The sequence below is a fragment of the Cyprinodon tularosa genome, unplaced genomic scaffold, assembly GCF_016077235.1.
Source record: "Cyprinodon tularosa strain WSP-4 unplaced genomic scaffold, ASM1607723v1 ctg1099, whole genome shotgun sequence".
Classification (NCBI taxonomy): Eukaryota; Metazoa; Chordata; class Actinopteri; order Cyprinodontiformes; family Cyprinodontidae; genus Cyprinodon; species Cyprinodon tularosa.
In genome coordinates this window covers 13,327-33,657 of record NW_024037892.1, presented here as the reverse complement: position 1 = coordinate 33,657, position 20,331 = coordinate 13,327, and the positions used below count along the sequence as shown (strand labels likewise).

At 39.5% G+C, this 20,331-nt stretch overlaps 1 protein-coding gene across 1 annotated transcript in view; it reads left to right on the top strand.

Annotated features, from left to right (window-relative positions):
* tab2 (TGF-beta activated kinase 1 (MAP3K7) binding protein 2) overlaps positions 1–20,331 on the top strand; it is a 51,650-nt gene that overhangs the window by 19,496 nt on the left and 11,823 nt on the right. Inside the window, exon 2 of the mRNA XM_038294337.1 lies at positions 18,821–19,013. Coding sequence (XP_038150265.1) covers positions 18,912–19,013 — 102 coding nt within the window. The 5' untranslated portion in view covers positions 18,821–18,911. The remainder of the gene's footprint in view (positions 1–18,820; positions 19,014–20,331) is intronic.

The following is a 20,331-nucleotide window of genomic DNA, read 5'->3' as shown; positions in this document are numbered from 1 at the left end:
GACCTGAGTTATGTTATTAAATACTTACAAAGAATAAACTAAAGTGACCAGAAAAGTGACCAAAATAAATATAACAATTAAATAAATGCCCCGCCGCCGCCGCCGCCCCCGTTTCCTGCTTTAACCTGAGTTATTACTTTGAAGTTTCTGGCCCCTCAGCATTTTTCTCTCAATTGTTAGAACTACGTGGGAAACTGCCCAGAACTGAAAATATATATATATATATTTTCCCGAAATTCCCGAAGATTCCTCGGAGGAGAGCCGCGCCGGGGCCTACACAGCTCGTACTCCTGCGGGTGTGAGCGGCTGAGAGGAGAAAAAAAAAAGTTGGTTGTGTTATCAGACTGGTTTCACTGGTTGACTGTGATGACTGTGGTTTGTTTTTTGTCCGACTTGCCATGACCAAAATACTGCCAGACTGCCGAACTACAAAAACCTTTCCTTGGAACCATTTCCTCCGCCTCTCCTTGCTGCGACATCTTCATGTGCTCTGTGTTGTGGTTTGAGAGGGCGGCGCTTGGTGACGGCGTGCCTGGGTCCGCGATTGTGATTGGTTGGGAGGAAGTAGTGACTAGCATAAACCTACATGCTAGGCTACAATGAGAAGGAAGGAAAACACCGTTTCACTTTTATCGACTCTTTTTTTCTATTGCGCCACACGTCTATCGATCGATATATATCGTTATTGAATTATCGCCCAGCCCTAATATATATATATATATATATATATATATATAAGGGGATAGTCCAAGAAGACAGTGCTAAGATTCAGGGGCTGCATCCTTCAAAGGCAGCATTTGAAGTCTGATTCTGTCTCATTGCTGGGATGAAGGCGGCCCACATGGCAGACAACACATCAGTCCTTCTTTCTGACAGATTTGGGAGAGGGGTCCAGTTTGTTGTTCCCACGCTATCCCACAATTCATTGCAGGTTGAAACTGATTGTTTGAGCCATGGCTAGAACGGCCGAGGATTGATTTAGATTTTTGTTAAGTTTAACTTTCTGTGCTGCAATATAAGCTAAAGGTGTTTAAAGTCGAGAATGTAGCTTTGTAAAAGTCAAAGATTTGCTCAGATCATCAGGATGCTGCCTAATTGCAAATGACTTGGTTGAGACCAAAGTCAAGCTTCAGATACTGGTTTATAAATCAGACTACTTGTTGGTTTCTTAGGAGTTTCATAGCTCTGTGCTTAATGGTGTCCTGGTTGTTAGTGTAGGTAAACAATACATTAATTTATATCAATAGATTAAATGATTACAGATCCAGTTACATTGATGAAAAAAATAAAATTGCAAGATGATTTCAATTCACAAACCTGAATTAAGATCAGTGCCTAAACTTGGACACTTAAGAGGAAAAATTATATAAAATATCAAGCACATCTCATAAAATCTAGAGATGGACTAATAGACCGCTGTGAAATCTTTATGGGCTTATTTGGCTGCTATTGCTTAAAATACAACAGGCTATACTCCTAGAATTTAATATTAGCAAGCGGTGCTCATAAAATAGAAGAATTTTGTGTTTTTAAAATCTGTTGTTTTATTTGAAGACTCAGGCTGAAGCAGAATGTTGGCCAGACAGAAACCATGGCAACTGGAGTCGCACAATACGCCGCAATATTAGTTACTACTATTTTTGACGGCCAGGTATAATATCGATCTTTTAGTTCCTGGTATTGATTTTTTTTATGCAAAACATTTTAGCCTACAACTGAGCGAAAATGGGCTACCTTTGTACCGCCACTCTGTCCACAGACAGCTCTTTTGATGTGCGATGCAGCACTATATCTGTAGTTGAGGCAGTCACAGTAGAAGACGTGGACTGACTCAAACCCTAAGCAACATGGATACCAAAATAACTGAACGATGAAGCTCATCTGATGAACATATACAGAGGCTTCTTTTTTAAGATATACATTAAATTTTGATATAAGGAAAAATAGCGCAATATATGGTGATATTGCAATATAATGATATTGTATTGTGACCCAAGTATCGTATCGCGACACCCATGCCACTACTCTCCCCTATTAGTTACTATATTATATTACAAATGCCATGCAGGCAAGTTCCACATGCTAACAGTGTAACTGGCCTATTGGCTATACTTTTAATTTCTACTTTTTGCATGCTGTCTTGTCTGGTTTGCTTTTAAATTAAATATTTTGGTTAATTTTCCAAATTATAAAATTATTTCTTAGTTATAGAAAATTGTCTGGTTTTGCACTAATCAGTAACAGTGATGCTCTACTGCTGTTAATTATTTACGTCTTATTTTATATGTCAGATTATTAAAAAAAAAGAGTCAAGTATTGTTATTTTCTGCAACCTTGAAATGTTAGGGCTGTAAGGAAGATGGGGTTATGGTTATTCTTACTTCCACCAGTATTTGACCTGATTTCAAGCTTCATATTAGCATTTTTTTAATATGCTAATATCAATTAGTTGGTCTAAATTAGAAACTGCTGCTGCTATAAAAGCTTCTGGATTGAGAGTTTGTGTGTAAGAGTTCAGGGTGATCAAGATTGTGGGTGTGTTTACCTTTTTCTATCAGCCAGTTGTGTCCTTTTAGCCTCATCTCATGACTCTGCATTTTTGAGAAATGCTCTTTTCATTTCTTCTGCTGGTTGTCATATCAGCCGAGTACTCGTAGCCTAAAAACAAGCCAGTGTGTTTAAAGGAACACAGTCTTCACATACTGATAGTTACGGAGGTGTGGACTTCTTAGACTTGATGAGCTGTTGCTTTTTCTCTTTTGCAACACTGTCTCAAACTTCCCTGCTGGATTAGTGCCGTTATTTTTTAATTGCGTGGAGGGACTAATTATTCCTTGTGAAATATTGCCACAACCAAAGAAACAAAAGGGAAGAACCACTGGCGTATGATGATAAGACCATCCAAGTCGAGCAGCAGAGCATGACTTGAATGTTTTGAGATGGCTGGATTAGGGCTGAATGGTATTTGTTGAGTGGAGGAGTCACGTGATTTTGCTGCTATGTGTCTTTCGGTTGGCCTCAAAGTGGAGAATGATACTCCTAACAGCTGCAAGAAGCATTTCCGGTGGAGGGTTTTCTGCTTAGGCAGACACATGGAGATCCAGCAGCAAGCACACTCATGCAGGGATGCATCCGTCAGTGACTCAGTATATCTCTCTCCGTGCATGCACTCTTTTAAATGTAAATGTGCTGCTATTAGGGTACAAGTTATTGATTAATTAATTAATGTAAAGTTGAATGATCGTATCAATAAAGTAAAGATAAATATATACCAGTTTTCTTAAAAACTTGAGTTTTTTTTGTTTCTAGAGGATCCTTCCATAACATCAAAGACTAAATATATTTAATAATATTTAGGGTTAAAAAAGGTAGTAAATTAGGGTTGCACCGATTAAAGTTTTTTTTAGCCGATCACCAATTCCCTATCTTAAAGAGGGAGGATTTGCCATCAAACTTCTGGCCAGAGAAAAAACACGTAATATGTAGCCAACATTTGGATGAAGAATGTTTTCAAGATGACTTGGATAATAGCGCGTTGTGACAAACACCAGATACAGCACTGGGACTTGATCAACAGCCGATACCGCACCGTGACGTCACAAACCAGTAGGTGGCAGTAGTGTTCTTTGACAAACATGGATGCCTCCAGTAAAGCACATTCACATGAAACTGACTCTTAATTAAAAACACTTATTTATTGAACAGTTTGTAATAATTTCATATTTAAAGTACTTTCAGAAGTTCGAATTGTGAATATGACCACACTGTTACTTTAAAAGCCTGACAGCTGATTCTTATTTTGACCAATGCAGATTTCGTTTTCTAGCTGACACTGTCAGTTGTAATAAGATCACAAGACACACAATATTTCATATCTAAAGATTGGCCGAATCACTGTTTTGCCAAAATTAAGAAAATCCTGGCACCGATCTGCTGGCTGATAAATCAGAGATTTGTGCCAGCTGTATTAAATATTGATTAAATTTAGAAAAAAAAATTCTTACACATTTTAAAGCTGTATATTTCTAAGATATAACTAAACGGGAAACATTGAACAGAATGTAAAATTATCATAAACACACGGGGTATGTTGCTCTGATATACCTTCAGACTTTTTACCTTTGTTTCAATGAAGCGAATGCTAACTGTAATATAGCTTTCTGTTTTCAGTCTAAGCCAACAATCAGTGTTGGGAGAGATTTTATGCTGTTAGCAGAGCTTATAAACAGCTGGTTCTAGTTGTCTCTTAGTGGAATGTTAGAACTTGGCTCCATGAAGTGTTTTAACGCACAAAAGGTTAGCTAAAATGTTTATATTTAAAGATAACAGAACCACAGAAAGTTCTCTCTGCATCCTTTTTTCTATCGAACCTCATAAATAATGAAGACCAGGTTCTGGATCCATTCACGGTTCTGTTGCTGCATGCCTCCACCCTGGCATTGCCTCTCTGACAAATACCAGTGAGGCTCTGCTTAGGAATGAACAGCAGCGCCTTCAGTGGACGGGGGTAACATTACATCACCGAAAGAAATACCTTTTTAATTTATTTTAACCAGATGAGAGAAAAATCTTTTACTGTATATCCGTAGCTGCTATGCTTCTATTAAAGCTCCTGAGTTAAGAGACGCCGCAGCCTTCAGAGTCACGTTTAAACCCTAGTCCAAGTTCTTTTGTTTCCCTGGTCAATAAGTTTAGAATTTTATATTGAGAAATTATTTATAACAGAGAAAGTAAGACTAAAATCAAGATTTGAATCATCTATTCATTGCTGGGATTGTAAGGGGATGTTTGAAGATGCAGGTTTAGCTGCACGCCTGAATGTGTGAAAGGCGTCCTCTTCAAGGTGGGGCTATGTGCTGGGACTGACAGGGAAGTTATGTCTGGTATTTATGGCTTCTTGTATCAACTCCATCTCAAGGACGGGGCATGGTTAAAGCTCCCCAGGTATCAGCCAGAGTGCAGTCATTTTTTCTTGATGATTAGCTGCAGTCAAGTTAGTTGAAGTTCACACAAAAGTCCAAAAACTTCTGCAAAAGCAAAAGGCTGATATAGACGTAGGTGTATGAAGGCTTCCACTCTGGTTATTTCTAGTCTTCCTATTTAGCTTAGACAATGCAAAGCAGTTCCTGTCAGCTAAATCGTTCTGACTGATCCAGAAATGTGTGGGCGTTGTGCTGAAGTAAAGATAACCCAGAGAATCTGAGCTCTGATAAGCTGTCGATAGTGAGAGGAAGGAATATACAGGTTTAGCAGTGTGAGCCCAGTCCCTGTCTGCGATCCTAACAGACACCCTTCAGTTCAGGTCTGTGTGTGTAATATGACAGAAGGACAGTTGTTGGGAGCAGGAACATACCCAGACTGTGAGTCAGTGAACGTTTACCAGACTTTAAATTTGATGTTTCTGTTTAGTGTTTCCCACAGAGGCCAGTGATACTTGCAGGTCTAATTGATGATTTTTTTTTTTTTTCTGCATCACATTAACCATTCTGCCTCGACTCCCCCTTGTTTGCAGGCTCCACGAGGCTCTGTGAGTGACTGAACGCTCCTCAGTATCATGTTGATATTTCAAATGAGCTTGTCCTTAATTTGGACCTTATTCATGTTGAGGTGGTCATTGTTTTGGCGATCAGGTCTGCCTCTTCTTGTAGAGAAAAGCTATGAGATCTTAACTGAAGACAATATTTAGTCTATACTTATTTTTTATATTGTTAAATCTTTAACAAAGTTGACTTGCCGTCTACTTTTCGATGTACATTTTTAGGCTTCAGTTTATCTCAGTCTTCCTCTCTAGATGGGTCTGAGCCCTGGGAGCTCTCCTTTATACGCTGAACCCCCGGTGTTTACTGCCCCACATGGGGCTGAGATGGATCTATGTTAGATCCTTAAAATATCTTAATTTTTAATATATGGAATGCATTTCATTGCATTATTTTTAAAAGCAAAGAAAATGTTTGGAAGTGGAAACGATGTAAAAGCAATTCAGAAATTAAACGTTTATAAAACACCTTCATTAAAACAAAGTTTTGAGCCGATCTTTGCCAGTGTTAAATATTTTTTGATTTTTTTCTAATGTTAGCTTTCTGTAAATTTTTTTTTTTTTTACTTTTTCAATTTTTTTTTTCGAAATTAATTTTTTTTTGCAGATTTTCTTTTTCTGTTTTTTTATTACAAATGTTCATTTACATGTTCAGTTGCAATATCAATGAAACAAAATTCACTTCAACTAAAGGCTAGCATGTTTTCCAGGGTCCACTGAAACAGAACTAGGGACTTTTTCCAGGCTTTGATAAAAAGACACTGCTTTGCATCTGGATGAATGAAGGTTTAATGGTTCTTATGGATTGTTGACCTCAGTATGCGGATTTTAGCTGCAGTTGTTTGACAGGGAGTTTAACCATCAGCTGTCCATGGCAGCAGGATAAACAACAGACCTCCTTTTCTACTTCACCAGCTCATGTTGACGGTCCTCTCTTTGCTTTATCTTGCATCACAGCATCATGTTATTCTGCGTTACCCTTACAGCGTACGGCCATTGCGTCTCTGTGACCACTTCCTGAGGTGAAGGTGTCTCCGAGGTGGGTAGACTTTAACTCCCCTCTCTGTATTGGGCACTTTTAGCTGGCTGTCTAAAGAGCACAAAGCAACAAACAGGCTATATGTATGATCTCTAGAAACAGCAGGTTACAGCTATCTAATAAATTGTTTACAAATATTCAGATAAACTACAGACAGAAAACTCAAGTGTTAATTAAAAATGTTTCAGTTCTTCTATTTTTTTTACTCTGGAGTTGGTGGCCTAAATTACGTTGTTTAGTTGTTGAATAACTCTTCCCCCAATTAATAAATGAAACTTGAATTACAATTTACTGCATAGAAACACCAGTTATCTTTGGGCCATTTCCACATTATTTATATGTGTGTATATTTAAAGCAAGGCGTACACTGTACGACTTTTTGCCCTTTTCAGGATGATTGTGTATCAATATTAACAAAGGCGTTACTGTATCTATCAACGTAGCATCCATATTTGAAGGCTTCGGTAGCTTTAGTAGTTTCAGGAAACACATTCGCTTATATTATATTCCATAAAGCTGTACCACTCTAATCCTGCTTGTAAACAAAAAAATTTGTTGTGTTTTTTTCATAATGGAACTTGGATCTTGAACTTTTCTTCATTATTTGTTACACTTGCGCTTGTGGTGCTAACTGGCTTAAGCTGAGCTTATTTGTTGCCCTTTTAGGGACGATTTTCCAGTCGTACGATAATTTTTTGATTGGTCCGACTTTCAGCCTGATCGTGCGTCATGTAGTGCACAGGGGGTAACGAGGGGCGATCAGCCTCTCACAACCACCTCCCCATCAGGAATCTTAAGGTCAGGAGAAAATCAAACATGTTTAAAATTCAGTCGGTTGTTGTAAGGTGGATCTTGGGCAAATCGCTCAAAGGGCAAACAAGGATTCTTCTTCTTCTTCCTCTCAGATGTAAACACAGCAGCATGGCGGGGGTGCGATGAGTGAAATAGAGTTCTGTCTGTAAGATTGACAGACCGTAGTAGCCACGTTTGCTCAGCCATGTCTTGGTCTAAATGCATTGTTGCCATTTCTTTGCTTTCAGCTCAAAATCGCACATATTCCTCATATTCCTCTCTACTCGTTTGGCTTCCAGATAGACAAGTCCGAGTACCGCCATCTCACTTCGGAGCTGAGTATGACGTTGTTTTTAGACGTACAGTGGGAGCAGGTAGATCGCACCAGAGCGTCAGGTCGCACAGTGTGAGAACAAACATCGTGAGCTGGGAACTTTTAAACCCTGCGGTTTCGTGGTACAGTTGGAGTTGTAGCTGCATGAAACAATTGAAAAAATCATACAGTGTATGCCCGGCTTAAGGATGCTCGATATGTTGGCATTGATATGTGGTCATATTTAAGCATATCTGTATGGGTCCAATAAGTGACACTGAGCAGATATTGACCACTGATACATATTTCCATGTATTTCTTTTTTTTTTTCCCGGGGGGTTATTTGTTTTAGTTATTCTTGTTCAGATTGTCAAACTGAAGCAGAGAAGCAGTACCAGCACTGTGGTTGGTCTTTAAAGTTGCCTGAAGCTAGTATTTTTATTAATGTCTGAAATGTCATGATTACGGAGGCTGACTGTAAGGAGATGACACAGTCTGCTCATGGGCTCTTTGTTACCTGAGAACTGAGCGAGAACTGAACCGCTCAGAGCCCTACTGATGAACTAGTACCATGTTACCACGGTTCGGTTTATACTCAACAGTTATCTCGGTTATTGCGCTCGGACCGATCTTGGCACGGCTTCAAAAGGGTAGTGTATATGGGTCTATAAACGGTTAAGTAGAAAAATGTGGATCCACGTGCACATTGTAGTACATATGAGAATGCCACAGAACCAGAACTGTTGATAAGAATAGCTTAACACATCAAACTCATTAAAGTTTCTCCAACTCTGGTAACTGTTTTCTAAAGTTGATCTCCGGATCCGATTGGATGCGCAACCCTATGGGCGGAATGCCTTCACAGGTGGACCTAATGGGGCCTTAGATGGTCTGACTGATCATTTGGGGAATTGCAACGAAAAGATAAGAGAAGTGGGCTTATTTTGTAACTGAAGGAGTGTATTTTTTTATGTGTGTCTTACCTAATAACTGCTCCAACCACGGCTGGACATTTCAGCATGCTCAGTGGTGTTCAGACAAGCAAACGACTACGTTATCTAGCAGCTTTAGTCTCCCACGATCTCAGCAGGGATTTGTTGGGTTTAACCTTTACCTTTCCTGTGATTTATGGAGGTGGAATCTGCACGGACTGTAATGACGACCTGCAGTTTGCCTGACACGAACAACATGTTTAGCAAATAGCTGTTATGCCGAACATCTTCAGAAAGGAAAGCAGCCCCTTCCTGTAACAAATGTTTCCTGAAATCAGATTTGGAAAATGGTGTTTTTAGATTATATGGTGCATGCTCGATGAGTCTCTGTCAGGGCTTGTCGGCTGGCAGTTAATGTTTCCACAATGTAAGGAAAAACACTGCACAGGACCCTGCTGGAAACACCATCGCTGCACACTTTTGACTTTCAATTCCAAATGTTTTTGGTAGACATCAAAACGGGTGATTAGTGGTTTAAAATGAAGCTTTTTCTATTTTAAGCTCAAGCTTTGTTTCTGACATAGTACTGTCTGAGCTAGGGCTGAAACAATTCAACGGATTATTAATTAATTGTAATTTTTTAAATAATTTTTTCATCTTAATTCATTTATAGAACTATTTGTGTGCAGCTTACAGTCTGAGTTTTTGGGTTTGAGTTTTTAAACAAAGCTCAAAGAAAGACATGCATGTTGCTAAATGGATTAGCTAATATTTATTGCATTTAATGTGGTCCTTATTTTAAATTGTGTACATATATATATATATATATATGTGTGTGTATATATATAAATATATATAATATTTGTCCTGTATCATATTTTACGATTCTCAGCTTCTTCCAATTCAGCCATGTTGAGAAATATAAGATAAGATGAATTAATTTTTCATTGGTTTTTATTTTTTAAATGTGAGATTGTTAGGTTTATATTTTCAGAATTAGTTCCCAAAAGGTCTGTTAATTGTAATTTCTCAATTTGAATTAGTGAAATGTAAAAGAAATCTGCTCCAAAGAAAAGATCAGAACTGGGCCGCTCTGACTTCCATGAAAAACTTGGATATGAGTCATATTAGTATTCCAGTACTTTAGTTGTTTTTTTAAAGTTAGTGTGGGGGATGGGGTTACTTTAATAAAGATACAACATTTATGTTAGAATCAAAACAAAGGAAGTTAAAAGTCCTGAATCTTGTTATTAACGCTGTTCCTCCAAATAAATCCTGTTTCTGTCATTTGCTGATGTGTAGTTTGACTTTGCATGATTCCGCTGAAGCTGCTCCCCCTGTTTGCTCCAAACAAAAACCAAACTGTTGTTTTTATGGCCGTTTTCAGCTGTTTAGAATAACTCCCTCACTGTGACAAACCTACGGTCATGTGAAAATAATAAGCCTGCTTATGCTGACGTGGTCATTTACATTCTCACCATCCGTTCCACTAGAACAAGCCTGAGGGGAGATGGATTATTATTTTGTTATGAAGCTGAAGAGAGGATTCAGGTTCTCTGTGGTCGTCTCCCCCTTTAACCTGCTGCTCCTTTAACAGGAGCAGCAGACGCTGTGGTCCTGGTTCTCATTCCCTGTCTCAGGTTTCTTTCTGCATATCTTCCCCTTCTTTCTCCCCCAACCTCTTTTCTGTCAAATTACTGTTCAATAAGGGCCACTAGTACCAAAAAAAACTCCTAAAGTAAGAAATCCTAGCAGCTGATCGAACTTAAAATAGTCTGGCTCAGGTTACCAGCCAGTTTTCTCTGTGCATCTCTAATACAGACTGAGAGGAAACGCGGGGTTTGTGCAGTCAGACATAGAGACACTGCTGCAAGCTGAGCCTTTGTGTTGCATATGTTTAACTTGATTAGCAAAAACTTTTTGGAGCAAAGAACCGTACAGGAACATGCCTGGATCGACATCATGATCTGTGCATCTGTCGTTTTCCTCTAAGATCCGTCATTAAGTGCAGATTTTTCAGAAACTGTTTACATATACGTGCTCAGAATTTTTTTTTTGTGTTGCTCCCATAAAATTGCGGAGGAATAAAAGAGGAGGGCAGTGTAAGCTGGAGGGAGGTCACGGTGAACTTAGCTGGGAACATATTTACACCAGACCAAGTGCCTGAGAACTTTGTCAAATAAGCACCTCCCTGTCCTAACCATTTTCTAACCCTTTTAGTAAAAACTGTTTACAGAGAAGAAACAAAGTGCAGGGGAAACAGCGCTGATGATACAGGGAGGCCCTGAGTAAGCCGACCTCTACGCGTTTCTAAAACCTGCCAGTTTCCCACAGTGCCGAGGGAGGGGCTGGTCAACCTACAGAGCTGTTGCTTTCGCCTGCTTCCAATCAACCACCATCTGCTGGCTGCGGTGCTGAAGAATTTTGGATTTCCTGCAAACACACACACACTCCCCCACCGAGCACACAATCGCTCTGGTACCCCTGTGTTTAAACGGTGGGCAGCTAAAAGCGGAGCAGGCAGTGGGCTCAGAGAGGCCCAGTGTTTAGCACAGTCAGGGCTCTGCACATAATGTTTTGTTTGTTGCTGTGCTGCCAGCGTTGCTTTGAACCAAACTGCCTGGGCTCCTCTGTAAGCTCTGCTTGCTCCGTGGATGTCTCATCAAGTAGAACTGGAGAGATCTCATTACTGAAGATCAACTCCCATCAGCTCCGCTAAAGCTTCAGCAGAACCTCTCAGGTTGTTTAGGACTTGATTTAATGATGAACAACATGTTCATTGAAGGCAAAGGGGAGGTTTATCCTCTGACTTTAAGGCAGTGGGAAATCACTTTGATTCAGTGGCTCGAGTCATTTTTGGATTAAAACTCTTTTCTTTTTTTCCCTCTGGAGTTAAACTTCCATGCATTCCTGCTTTTGTGATGGAATGGTAATTCCTTTGGTTCCTCACTCAGTCTGCACACATGGAAGCAAAGAAGCTCAGTTCTGGTTGCATTCTTTTAAATAAAAAAAAATCTGCTCCTAGAGTTTTTCCCATGATCCTCTGATCGATTAATTGCCACTAGTCATGGCTCCTGTTTTAGAATAGAAGTCCGTCAGCAAGGAATAATCAATGGATCATTATTTTGTACGTAAAACTAATACGTTTGCTGTGATTTAACGAATTTAGTATCATTAATCATCGCAATCACCGGGATCGGCAATTTTTACCCAAATATAGTAACCCCTCCCTCCTGCCATCTTCCAGCAGTGATGTCACGGTGCGGTAAGCCTAGCGCCATTCTCCCCGCTTTACAAGCAAAATCAATGGGAACTACTAGACACATCTGCAATCAACAACAATTATTGAAGATTTCCAGAGGACTTCACCATTGAAATTCACCAGAGCTATAGTGAAACTGACAATGCCCACGTGCATTGCAGCTGGATGCTGGAATACATCGGGGAAAAGTGAACAAAAAAAAAAAAAAAAGAGTTATTTCTCCTTTCTGATTCCTGATCCTCCACGGACGGGTTGGTCGTTGGATCGCCAACTTGAAGAGGGAGGATTTACCATCGAACTTCTGGCCAGAGAAAAAAACCCGTAATATGTAGCCAACATTTGGAAGAAGAATGTTTTCAAGATGACTTGGATAATAGCGCGTTGTGACAAACACCAGATACAGCACTGGGACTTGATCAACAGCCGATACCGCACCGTGACGTCACAAACCAGTAGGTGGCAGTAGTGTTCTTTGGCAAAGATGGATGCCTCCAGTAAAGCACATTCACATGAAAATTACTCTGAATTAAAGTTTGAATTCTGAATATGACCGAACTTTTCCTTTAAAAATAAACCATAATATTTTCAAACCAGGGTTAGATTGATGTGATGTCAGCTTAGGTGAGACTTTGGTGTTTAGGGTAACAACGTTGAAAGAACCTGTTCCTACGCTTTGAGCTGTTCCTCATTAAAATCACTGTGTTTAATTGAGGTTTCATGTGTTACACAAAGCGGTGCATTATAGCTAGAAAAATACATTTGTCCCTAATTACAAGCATCCACATAGCATCATGCCACCAGCACCATGTTTAACCATGGAGATGGTAGCTTCCTGAGCACTATAGGACTTTGTTGCAGCCTTTAGGCGGTGATATTAAATGCATCCTTCCTTGAAGGCTGATTTTTAGATCTTTAGATCAACATTCATCCTGTCACACATTCTCCCAGCTGAGCTGTGCATCTCACGGCGTGTTTGTCTAATTAATGTGCTCCTTGTTTACCCTCAGTTGGTGAGGACCTTCATTTCTTGGCACTTTTTCAGTTGGTTCCTCTTTTTTTTCCCAGCTGATGAAAAGAGCTTGTCGGGATTATTTTGAAAAATTTAGATCCTAAATGTTCTCGAACGCCTTACTTCTTCACAGAAGCACAAATTGTCACTCCCCAGAGGGATTTTAGTTGCACAAGTTTTATTTAGGTGCATCAGAGTAAAGGAGGTTGAGTAAAAATGCTTTTCTTTTCTTTTTTTTAAATCTCTGTAAAATAAAAATGGAAAAAGGCAAATTTCCAGCTAGTGTGCATTTTAATACCGTTCCTCTTGCCTTTAGATAGGAGCCGCTGTAATGTCAAGCTTGACAGGAGCACAGTGATTCCTAATGATACAGGCCAGCCCCAGCAGCACCCACTGCCAAGTCATCTCTTTATTTGTTTTAAAAACTTTCCTGGACTAAAACACAACACTTAGTCAGTAGCTCCTTGCTGCTGGGCTGCTCCATAAATTTGCAGAACAAATAGATGCGATCCTCACCGTTTTAATGCTTTCCTGCAGGATATGCAGCATTATGCAGGTGATCCTTTAACGTTCCACTCTCTGCATATTGGTTGTGACATTTTTCTTTTCCACTTCTTTCATCGGTGTATTCTGTAAGGGACAGCTCACAGACCTAATGTCAGGTATTAAGTGGATAGTTTTCTACAGGCTTGTGTTTATTATGTATCAGAGATTGATTTAAGTGATTAGACGTCTTTTTAGTGGAGTGAATGAGTTCATTGATGGTGTACGGCAGGCGTTGTCCTTCCAGAAACCAGTGTGGAGCTGTGGGTCAGTGCTTTGGCTCTGTGAATAACAGCCTCGGCAAAGGAAGCTTTGTCTCTATCAGAGCTGGCTGTGCAGCAGCTCCTCAGGCGCTGTTCCACTGCAGCCCTCAGGGACAGCGGGGCCTAATCTGCCAGCTTCACTCTGTCGCTGCGTTTCAGCGCCATGCAGGCCTATAATTACCTACAGTAAGGAGGTGTGTGTGCATTTTTGTGGTTGTTTTTTTGAGGCTGGGAGACAATCTATCCACATTCTGACCTATAGCTGGGTCAGTTATACGAGTAAATCTTTCCCACAGCTTTGCAGCTGCCAGGCCTCCTGAGTGGACTTAATAGTAGATCACCGCTCTATGATTAACGTACAAAGAACAACAGAAGGGATCCCCACAGCTAGCCGTATACAAACAAAAAGCTCCATTAGTGAATGGAATATATAATAATAATACATTTAATTTACATTGCAATTCCCATCAAAACATCTCAAAGTGCTACAGGTAAAAAGAGAGAGGAGAAGAAAAAAACATGAAGAAACATTTAAAGGGGACCAAAAGCTTTGTTAAAAAGAAAGGTTTTTAGGCCTTTTTTAAAACACTCATTGTTTGGAGTGTGAATTTGGATACTTTGGTTACGCTGCAAAAATTTATCTAAAAGTAAGTTCAGATATCATGGAATTGGTGTATTTGCCAGTAAAATTTGTGTTTTGACCCCTACAGTTAGATATATAACTATTATTTAGCTTATTTATTAATCTTTCTGGTATATTTTAGATTAAATACGCTGCAGCACTTCTTTTATCTGGCACATTACCCCAATTTTAGCCTCATTACACTGGCTCCCTGTACATTTTAGGATTCATTTTAAAGTTCTTTTATTATTTTTTTAGTCTCTCCATGGTCTTGCTCCATCTTATCATTCTGAGTTGCTGCACCTTCATGCACCGTCCCAGAAGCTTAGTGGCGATCCTGCTTTCCCTGTGGCAGCTCCAGAAATGTGGAACGACCTTCCATCGCAAATTAAATTGTCTACTTTCTTTGTCTGATTTTAAATCACTCTTAAAAACTCATCTCTTTGCCTTGGCTTTCTAAACTGTGTGATTTTAGTCTGTAATACATTATTTCAGATTGTACTTTTATTTTATTATAGATTTTAAAGTTCTGATTTTAATTTTGTCAGCTAAAGACGTGTTTTAGAATCTCTATACTCCAGTTAAAGGTATCTAAATCAGTTGTCCTCCTAACTGTCAATCATTCTGGGCATATGTTTACGTAAGGCCATCCTACGTGCTTGTCCCCATTTTCACTTACCGGTGGTAAGTCTGACATCCTGGAAAAATTGCTAATCTTTTGGAAAGTAAGCTTGTATGAGCGACGCAAACAGAGCGTATACCAGGAGAAAAAGGCTCATGGAAGTGGAGAGGGCGGGTCTTTTCAAACATTGTGAAAATCCTCCACTATACCTTCAATGATTAATAATAATAATAATTGAACTTTATTGATCTTACATTGGAGAAATTCCCTCTCTGCATTTAACCCATCCCCTTGGGGAGCAGTGGGCTGCCATTGTGCGGCACCCGGGGAGCAGTGTGGGGTTAAAGGTCTTGCTCAGAGGCAGGCTGTGGGGATCGAACTAGGTACTCTCAGAACACAAGCGCACTGCTCTAACCACTAGGCCAACATCCCCCAACTAAATTTACTAAAGATCACTAACTTATTATTTCAATGATAAATCACAAGCAATCGTTTCAGCCCTAGTTCACATTTTTACCTCCTTTTATAAGATGAATATAATAAAATTTTTTTAGAGCTGCTAAATTTCCCCATTTTGTTTGTTTTTTTTGCTTGCCTGGATGTTTAAAGACAAGAAAACGCCTGAGATGATGTTTGCTATTTCCGTCATTTTGATGGCCAGATATTTGCTCTTATCGCCCTCTAAGGAAGGACACTGAGAAGATAGAATATCTCCTTCAACTAGAGATTGACTGATCTATGGGGTTGATCTCTATAGATACTCATTTTATTCTTTAAGAGAAGCAGATCAATGTCAGAACAGCTATTAGATCATTTTTAAGACATTTTAAATCTGTTTTTTATGGTTGTTTAAAAAAAGAACGGTAAAGTTGACATCCAAAGCCGTCTTTAGTGTGTTTGAGTTAGCATTGGTGCCTTAAATGCAGCTCCTGCTGTTGTCCTGTTGCATCTGAGCATGTCCTGCTCCTCAGAGCAGGTCATGGCCTTTCATGATGCCTCTCCTTCCTGACCTGTTGCCCCTCCCAACATCAGCTGCAGGCGGATGTTTTGCAGAGATGATTCATGACTTTTCAGTTGTGACTCTCTACTTCCTCATCGCTCAGATCAAACAGATACAGCTGAAAACCTGAAGCCGGTGTGACTGGAGTAACACGTCTGAACTTTTCCTCAGTTTAATAATCAGATCTAATGTCTTCCTGGATCTGGCCTCTCCTTACGGTTCCTATAAGTTCTGCAGCTAAGGTCTGTGCTGTGAGCCTCCCTGTGGTTTCTCTCTCTGCGTCATGAAGCGCTGATCGCAGTACAGCAGAACAGGAAGAGCTTCTTGGTACAGGTTGTCACAGTGTTTTGATTGGCATGTTTGAAGCTCCCACAGGAGGATGTTTTGAAAGAGCGCGGTTACGAGGAAAGTGTGAGAAGACAGAAAACATGGCCGCCACGCACTTCAAGGTCCAGAGACCGCCTCTGTGCTTCTAATCATTAAACCTTGGGATTGATGAGGAAGTGAATTTAAATCTTTTTAATGTAAAGCTGTACAGTGCTAACGAGCTTCTATGTGGGTGTTTAGTTTATGTACTGAGAATGAAATCTCTCTCTACTCTCTCAACTGCGAATTGTTTAATAATTACTCAGCTAACAGTTCACTGCATGGTCTACATGGCTGAGACTGAGGAGGCACTTTTCACCAGGTCCTCTGCTATGGAGTAAATTTTGCTCCGTTATTGTTGCAAGCAAAAAACACATCCACACAAATTTTAAATGATGCAATAAGAAAACTTTGAAGAAAAAATATCAGAAAAAGCAGCAAAGTTACTCACAAAACATTTTTCAAATTATTTTATACATTTTATTTATTTTTTTTGTTTTTGTTTTTTGCATATTTAATTTCTTTTTCTATCTTTCAAAATTATTTTTACAGATTTAGTTTCGCCAAATTTCTCTTCGATTAAGTTTTATGAATTTCATTCTTTTTAAATAGACTTTTCCAGATTTTGCCTTTGGCTTTCCTCCGGGCTGAGGAGCAAAGACTCACTTTACTGTGGTCACTGAGGGAACGTTTGTAATTGGCTGGAAGTGAAAAGAATATGACATGTATGCTGGTGAAGATTCTCAAGCTGCATTCACACGAATCCCCTGTCACACCTTGACGACAGAGACCAGCGTACGCCTAAAGTACTGAAAAACTGGCATAAACGCTGGCATACGTTGGATAAGTTATGGGTAGGTTTTGTATAAGTTATAATCGCGCTGAAAAACGCTGACATACAGCGAATACGTTGAGACGTATGCCATCGTTTTCCATATGTGGGGCATAAGTTACAGGTGAATTATCTGATTGTTGACACACGTTAAGTGTAAGTTACTCATGGCGTCTAGCTTATGCTAAACCTATGAGTAACTTCTCCTCCAGACTTCATCCCCATCATAGGGTGAGTGTGATGGATCCTGCTTGCGTTCACGACCAACAAACTTCCTAGCAGACATGATGCTGAATCTGCTGCGACTGCAAACCTTCTTTCTGTTTTCTTTTTATTTATCCAGTTTTTTTGGGGCGGGTGCATTGCTACTACTGAGGGGAGCAGCTTTAACTGATGCTTCGTAATGCGTTACGCTGCCTTGCGTTAGGCTGTCGTTGGACATAAGGTCTGGATTTGTTATGAATACTCTATGTATACGCCCAAAATTTAAAAAATATATAGCAAGTTCAGCATATGCCGGAGCTTTAGGAAATTCTGGGAGGTTGGGCATACACTGGCTAACTCGGCAAGGTGTGACACGACCCTAAAAAGGTCTTACAATCTTAGATCTGGCCTAAAAATATTTTTGATTTTGTTTCGAGTTTGCTCTACTGATGAAGATAGATGTAAGTGCAATAATCTGCCAGTGCAGTAAGACAATGGCAATTGTTTAGACCTTTGGTTTTAAGAATAATAATAAGAATTGAATCAAAATCAAACTAACTTTTTGGCCGTTTTTGTACTTTGGGGGACCCTATGAAAGCTCAAAGGTGAGGCAGGCAACGTAGCAGGAATGTCAGACTTTCTGTTTTCCTAAGTCCTCTTTAGTAGAGATCAACAGAAACAGGTTCATAAAGGACGATGCAGATAGCTGCTATCATTTCTTTCTTTGCACATATTTCCATAATAAAAATGACAGAAGCCTCAATTTAAACAAAGCAAATAAAAATGTTAACAAATCCAACATTAACTATGGAAAGCAGACGGAGGAAGGAGATACATTTACATGCACGGCTGCTAAATTATCTGAACAAATCGGTAGGCTGATCTGGTGGTCTTTCTTTAATTTAGTGCTGAATCTCATGTCTGCAGAGCTGCTGCTGTTTAGACCCTGTAGCTCTGAGTAGTGTGATGTCACACCTTTCACGGCCTAAGCTGCTCATCTCCTTATTCTTTATCTTCGCTCCTCCTTCATCTCTGTTGGCCTGCTTCCGATTATTTTTTTTCTTTTTCCTATTACTTGAAATAATTGTTTTGCAGAGCTGCTTAATCATTGAACTAAAGAGAAATCCATCCATCCCAGACTACTGTTGAACCTCCTTGTTTCTTTAATAAATGAATAATGATGTTAGGAGGAGTTGGAGTGGCTGGTTTCCTGTGTAGTCGGTCAGAGTCTGTTTCCTCCCTCTGCTTCTCCTTTGTGGGGAGGAGCCCCTCTGACATGAACGCAGCCTCTTCTCATCAAGGCTGTCTGAAATCTTGTAAATCTTTAGGATTAATAAACCAAGCGGCCTCTTCCACAGCAGTTTATTTTTTATTAAAAGGGAACAAATCTAAAGCTGCTTGTTCATGCTCAGTATTATTTAGTGAACCCTGCTTGAAAAACCTTCCCTTCGTCACTTATTTGTTTGTTTTTTCCCTCTCTTTCAGTCCAGACGTTCAGAATGAAGTTGGGTCTGTGCCACAACTGATGCTCCCGTCTGCTGAACTCAACGATCGATCCTGACCTGGTAGCATACGAATGGCCCAGGGAAGCCAGCAGATTAACATTCAGGTTTTGCACGAGCTGCGCCAGAAGTTCCCAGAAGTCCCAGAAGTTGTCGTCTCTCAGTGCGTTTTGGAGGTAGAGAAATTCCTCACTCTTTAAAAACAAGCTTTTCACCAAACACTAAAGTAAAATGTTTATATTTTATTCACCTCCTCGATGAATAAAAACAAACATGATGTGATCTACTTTTGAGCATCTGGCATTTTAAAAGTGAAATCTAAATAATAAATAAATGTCTAGAAAGATTTCTTGTTTTTACTGATAAGAAAATAAAGTTTTGTATCAGAAATACAAAAATCAAGATTAAAAAAAAAAACATTTAATTGATCTAAAGGTGATTGATCTCATTGAGGGACATGATTAATTGATTGTTTTCTTTTATTTCAAGGACATTTTTCCATAACATGAAGGGATAAATCTAATCTAAAGTTAATTATACTTTAATTTCTTGTTCCAGCTGTATTAAATACTGACTGAATAAACAAAATGTGTATGTACTGAATTACTGAAGACATAAGGATAAATACAAAATGTGAAACTGTTATATTTTTCCAATAAACACTGATACTATTGTTAAAAGATGGGGTATGTCGCTGTGATATCAGGGCGACACTATTGAATTAACACACTAAAGGCTGGCTAACTGCTAGCATGTCTTTTTCCATCATGCTACATATGTTTTAGCGTAATTACCTCCACTTTCCTGTCACCGCATCCTCACCTTTTAAACATAGCAGATAATTCTGCTGCTCCTCCATGAAGCACAGCTAAATGGGAGCTATTTAGGTAGGAACTAAAGGAGTTTATCCAGAGTTTATATTTACAACCAGAACCTCAGAAAGTTCTTTCTGTATCCTTGGATCCATTAAACTGTTGAAACAATCTGGATCCATTTATGGTTCTGCTCTAGCAGGCCTGACTTTACTCCACTGATCTCTACTTATTCACTGGATTGCTGATTGCATGTTGGTAGTATCGGGTTAAAGGGAAGCCACCGGCCGCCATATTGTTACTCCCTAGTTAGACCGGTTGCATGGAAACAATACGTGCGCTACAGCATCGAGCAATGATGATGTTCTCATTTTCAGGGGGGCTTAAGACTTAAAATTTAGGAGTGAAAATACTAATCGTTTAGTATCGATGCATCAATCCAACAGCCGACAATCCCATGCATCGACATGTCCGCAACAGTAGCGATTCATGTTTTTTTTTTTCATCCGGTCTATTTTATCCATTTGCTCCTGAACGTTATTCTGACTCCCGTGCTGCGGTGGAGCTAAACCGATTTTGCCCTCCTACCTCACTTCCTCTAGCTACTACCCTCTTTCTGCCTACAGTATTTTTGATGCAAGGCCTTTCAGAATCTTTAACGCAGGGGCATTATTATTTTTCA